Source organism: Nycticebus coucang, chromosome Y (genome assembly GCF_027406575.1).
Source record: "Nycticebus coucang isolate mNycCou1 chromosome Y, mNycCou1.pri, whole genome shotgun sequence".
NCBI lineage: Eukaryota > Metazoa > Chordata > Mammalia > Primates > Lorisidae > Nycticebus > Nycticebus coucang.
In genome coordinates this window covers 11,518,341-11,524,328 of record NC_069805.1, presented here as the reverse complement: position 1 = coordinate 11,524,328, position 5,988 = coordinate 11,518,341, and the positions used below count along the sequence as shown (strand labels likewise).

The following is a 5,988-nucleotide window of genomic DNA, read 5'->3' as shown; positions in this document are numbered from 1 at the left end:
AGACTTAGCCCATGGAAATAATGAGTTATGAGACTTAGCAGTTATCTGCTTGTTATATTCTGTTCAATTAATTCAACTTGCCAACCAAGCATCCCTGTTAACAACACTGTGTGTATACTTCAGCTTATTTTACTCTGCAGACTCACTAATACAAGGAAGAAATAATACTGTCTATACTCTATTGTAAACTGCCTATTTTACCTACTCTATATTTCGATTGCTGAACACAAACTGACTATAAATTGAGTGGCTTAACACAACAACATTATTGTAGTTCTGTAGGCCAGAAGTACAAGCAGGCCTGACTGGATTGTCTGCATAGACAGACTCTCAGAAAGCCAAGATCCAGAACCAGCTGCACTCATGTCCATGGGATCTGGCAAGAATCTGCTTGCATACAGGTTGTGGGAAGAAATAAGTTCTCTTTGTGACTGTAGGACTGAGGACTTTTCTATTCTTCCTGGGTGCTGGCCAAGGACCACTTTTAGCTCCTGGAGGCTATTTGATCTCTGACAGTGACTCTTTTCTCTCAGTTACAGATAGCCTCCTGCACATGGAGGAAGGCTCATGTGCCTAATCTTTCTAATTTTTTCTTCTTATGTTACCTTCTCCAGTTTGTAAAGGGCTCTTGCTCTTTTTTTTTTTTTTTTTTTTTTGGGTTTCACTATTTATTTATGTCCTACATTCCACATCCCTGATTCTCTCCAGTCAGAAATTCTTTGAAACGATGTCATCAGCCTTGGCCAATCGGAGAATGGAATCATCTGATTCGCCCATCCTGCGAATGGCCCCACAGATGGCATAGGTTTTAAACTGGCCATTAAATCTACCGGTAACCTTGTCAACCTCAGCCACGTTCATCTGGATGGATGCGTGGTCCTTAGCACCGATGATGCGGTTGCTGGCGGAGCATTTCCTAGGCACGTACAGGTCCACGAACTCGCCGGCGTCGTTCTGCATGTCAAGGCCGGACCTAAAGAGTCACCACGCGGGGCGTGAGGGCGGCAGTGCCCGCGCACGCTCTCCCGGCCCCGCCGCGCCCCGCACGCCCGCGCCCGCCCGAGCCAGCGCCGCGCGGCCCACCTGCTGCCACTCAAGGCTCTTGCTCTTTACAGAGTACTTCACATGGACTAGGCATTGTTCCTAGTCTTACAAGGATGTCTTTATCCTCATCCTAACTCTGAGGTATAGGAGGTTAGTGCTGTGTGCTCCCTATTCTGCTGCTGCACAGAGAAATCCTACTCAATCCTCACTTGTGTCTGCCTTAACTTAGAATCCAAAGGCCTATCTTTAATGTATAATGCTAACTTATGGAATTCTAGAGCACAGTGTGACAACTGCCAGTATTCATATTAATAAATAGAGTCTCAAAAAGGGCCAGCCTCCTCTTCCCTAGAGCTACTGAGGAAAAATCTTACCATGATGTAATTTTAGTCAAAGAATTTGTTTATGTACGAGATAAAATGGAGAACACTCACAAAAATACCAATTCTGTTTTTGGAGGATTGTAGAATTATTTTAGACTGTTATCCATGTGTTGTGTTCCCTATTAATACAAATTTGGGAACTTATTATTAAACAAATTTGGGAACTTATTATTAAAGTAAATTTGAATAAGGGGTTTTGAAAGAGTTCAGAACCTAGAAACTACTGCCATGGCTCCTTTAATAACATTCAGAAGCAACCCATAGTTCTGATTGGTTGACTTAATTCCTAATTTTGTACCAATTTTAATAATACTTCACATCTTTGTATTCCTAAATATGATACATATTTGTAAGACTGAGATATTAGTGTTCAAATGGGCTTCAAAGAAAGTTCAGTGCTTCTATCCTCTTATTCGTTTGGTAAGGCAAGAAAACAGTACAACACTGTGATTCAGTTTGATTTCTGAAAATCAATGTATTCAAACTAAATGAATAGGTGAGAGGGCAGGGCAGTAGAGTCAAGAAATAAAGATACCATGATGGATTCCAAACACTATAGGTACTGAGGTGAATATAGAAGAGACTGGCTATGCTAACTCACTGTGTCAACATGCGTGTCATTTCTCTCAGCTGCTCAAAGAAGAAATGCAATGACATGGTCTCTAAGGTTTCTTTCCTGTGTAACTAAAAGCTTTACTAACAATGTAGGGCAGAATGGTCTTAGGAACCCAGTAACAGCCCAGCCACATTTGTTGATGTAAGGAGAAAGATTTATTGTATTTATTGTTAAAAGCATACACAGAGAAAGTCACTGAAAAGCTGTAACATCGTGTATGATTACGGTGCTGGAATATGTATTAGCAGGGATATATATCAGGTTCAACTTGAAAATTGCACAGATTTATTTTTAAAGAAATCTATGTAGAGGCCTTCTCTCACAATTACACAATACTTTATTTGGGGCAGTGTGATGAAAGACCTTTAGTTAAACAATCTAGAATACAGCAATGAAAAAACAGTGACAGGCATTTGGTTTAGCCACACATAATTTGCTTTGAGAGAGGGCTATGGTTTGAAGGTGTCCCCTATAAGTTCATGTGTTGGAAAGTTAATCTCCAAAGCAACAGTGTTCAGAAGAAAGACCTGGTATCAAGAGACTTGATCACAAGAGAGAAGACCTCTTTAATGGGTTAGTGTTGTTATTATAGGAGAAGGTTACTATGAAGTGAGCTTGGCCCTGGCACAACTCTGTCTTACCTACTTCCTACTGCATTACACCCTTCACTTGTTGAATGACACTCAGCAGATGCTGGTGCCACACTCTTGGACTTCACAGCTTCCCCAGGATGAGGAGCTAAAAAAAATTCTGTTCCTAATAAATTACCCAGTATTAGGTATACCATTATAGCAACAGAAAATGGACAGAAACAGGGATATGGCACTGCTGGCCCCCTTTGTTCATTCTTCAATCCTGTTTACCTCATCCCACTCTCACAAGAGTCTGAACTCAGCTTCCAAGACTGAATGTTACCTGGTAGTTGTGAGTTTGGCCAGCCAATATGTCAGCATTAATAAGAACTACAGAGAAAACAAATGCAGCCCAGCAAGACACAGCCACCTGTTAGGCAAGAAGGAAAAAAGCAGATATCCCTACAAGTGCTATGGCCAAGTCAAACAATTCTCCTCTTACTGAAAGCCAAAGCCCTTTGATATTGCCCAACCTTATCCACACAGTACCATGGCACACTCACTGGAAATGTGTGGGGTGTGACCAAGAAGCACAATCTATAAGAAAAAAAAAAAAGTAAATTCTTAGTTTGATAGCAACTCATAAGAATCTGAAACAAAGCCAACCTTTTCACCATCTTACCTTGATAAGGCCTGCAGGTCCCATCTCCTACTAGGACTGGGCATCACAGCAGGGGGTTCTAACAGAACTGCCAGCCTAGGGATTGCTACCCACCAGTTCTGACTAACATCCCCTAAGCTGGCCAAAAGCCTCCACTAAGTCTCTGATAAGTTAGAACTCATACATCACTAGACTCCCTACCAACAGTAGTTTTCCAAAATCACAGAGGCTGGGCTACTCACTGTTGGAGAAGGGGGCCTTTGTAATTTATTACAAGAGTAATGCTATTTCTACATCAAGAAGTCTGTTCTGGTCCTAGAGGGCATCACCCAGATTCAAGAAAAAAATACCTACCGGTGTTCTCAAAATGAAAGACCCTGATTTGACAGCATGTAGGTACACTGGATCCCACCAGTCTTGGGCCCCTTTGCTGCGATTCACCTGTTATTTATGTATTTATACATATTTTTTGGGATAGAGTCTCACGTTGTCACCCTTGGTAGAGTACCACGCCATCATAGCTCATAACAACCTCTAACACTTGGCCTTAAGCAATTCTCTTGCCTCAGCATCCCCAGTAGCTGGAACTACGGGCCCCTGCCACAACATCCAGCTATTTTTAGAAAAGGGGTCTAACTCTTGCTCTGGCTGGTCCTGAACCTGTGAGCTTAGGCAATCCACTTGGCTCAGTCTCCCAAACTGCTAGGATTACAGGTGGGAGCCACCTCACCCGGCCTCGATTCTCCCCTTATTAACCATTATCCCTTGTGTTATCTAATTCCTGTCCTCATTTATTCAAGACAGGGTAAAAATGGTGTCAGCAACAGTTGCAATCCAATGCCTTCTACTCCCCAAACCTCTCCCAAATTACCCCAAACCCATGCAGCCCTACTAATACCTGACTCATCCAATTCATACAACTGAGGACAGTTACTGCCCTATGTAGGCAAAAGCAGTTTTGGAAGATGGATCATTGTCCACATTACCACTTTTAACAAGAGTTGGGAATGGTGGGAGGCCTAATGCAATCACACACAAACACTTTTCCGCTCCCTATTCATCTTCTCTCTTCCTAAGACAAAGACACAAACAATCTAATTAGTCCATGTCCTGAGAAATTCACACCAAAAGAACCTACCTGAGAAACAACATGTAGAATGTGCCCTCCTGACAGCCGCATATAAATGTGGTCTCTAACTGCTCCCAGGGGCAGACACCATATTTATTCTACCCAGGTGGGTCACCCTCCCCTTTCAATAGAGCTGACCTAACCTCTTTCCTACTGTGGTTTTGTCTTTACGCACAATTATTTACACCTTTCGTATATGATTCCCAGAGAATTTTAATCTCTGAAGAGTGTTTACACACTTTTTTTTTTGAGATAAAGTCTCACTTGGTTACCCTCAGTAGAGTGCTGTAGTGTCATAGCTCACAGTAACCTCAAACTCTTGGGCTTAAGCAATTCTCTTGCCTCAGCCTCCCAAGTGGCTGAGACTATAGGCACAAACCACAATGTTCGGGCATTTTCTTTCTTTCTTTTTTTTTTTTGGTTGTAGTTGTCATTGTTCTTTAGCAGTCCCAGGCTCCGTTTGAACCCGCCAGCTCTAGTGTACATGTCCAGCCTCCTAGCCGCTTAGGTACAGGGAGCGAGCCACAGAACATTTTCAATACTGATAATGTCCACTTCATTAATTTATTGAAAAAAAAGTAGATTTTTTGGATGTCATGTCTAAAACTTCATTTCTACTCCCATAGTTACAAAGAGCACACCTTTCTTTGGGTCTACAAATGTTACAGTTTTTACTTAACAATTCTACCATTCATTTTGAGATAATTTTTGAATAATTTATGAAGAATGACAAGATCCGTTTTCCATAATATGTTTCCCAAGTATCGCCAATCATTCTGTCTACAGGTAGACAACCCCTTGATGGGATGCAGCTGACAATGTTCTCAATCTGTAAATCAAGTAGAGATGAACTGTCATAATGAACAGTCCTGAAATCTAGAATCTAGAATATAGAATCTATTTCTTTAGATCTCCTGTGATCCCTCTCATTACAATCTTTTTAATTTTTGGCACACATAAGTTCTGAGTTTGGCTGCTCCCAGCCTCACCAACAATTAACATTTCCTGAGTGTTTCAGTTTCATCATTCTATTAGGCATGTGGTGGCCTCTTTATGTAGATCCAATTTGCCCTCTCGGGGGGGGAAATCAATGAAATCAAGAAATTTATATGTGTGTGTGTGTGTACATATGTAATCCCCTTTTAAATATTTGTTTGTAAAAGGCCTGTTTATTAATTTTGCCTGTATCTCTATGATTTTTTAAGCCATTTCCTTATGCATTTGTAGGATTTTTTTAAAACACATTTCACTAAGCATATATTTATTTTGATACTATGTTTTCATTGCCTCAGGATTAATTTCTAACTCTCCTAAAGAAGTCTTTCAGTGACTAGGCATGGTGGCTCATGCCTGATAATCTCAGCACTCTGGGAGGCTGAGGATGGTAGATTGAGTTAGGTCAGAAGTTCAAGACTAGCCTAAACAAGAGTGAGACTCCCATCTCTCCTTAAAATAGAAAAACAAAAAAATCGCCAGGCATTGTGCTAGGCACCTGTTGTCCCAGCTAATTGGGAAGCTGAGGCAAGAGGATCACTTGAACCCAGGAGTTTGAGGTTGCTCTGAGGTAAGAAATACAAATGTCT

At 41.3% G+C, this 5,988-nt stretch overlaps 1 protein-coding gene across 1 annotated transcript; it reads right to left on the bottom strand.

Annotated features, from left to right (window-relative positions):
* Nucleotides 1-629: 629 nt before the first annotated feature.
* On the bottom strand, nt 630-1,023 carry LOC128579138 (40S ribosomal protein S21-like). Its single transcript, XM_053581386.1, has one exon. It carries the CDS (start codon nt 958-960, stop codon nt 709-711), a length of 252 nt encoding a protein of 83 aa, XP_053437361.1. The 5' UTR covers nt 961-1,023; the 3' UTR covers nt 630-708.
* Nucleotides 1,024-5,988: the final 4,965 nt, after the last annotated feature.

Coding starts and splice junctions, on each gene's coding strand:
- LOC128579138 (XM_053581386.1), bottom strand. CDS start 960: ATGCAGAACGACGCCGGCGAGTTCGTGGACCTGTACGTGCCTAGGAAA.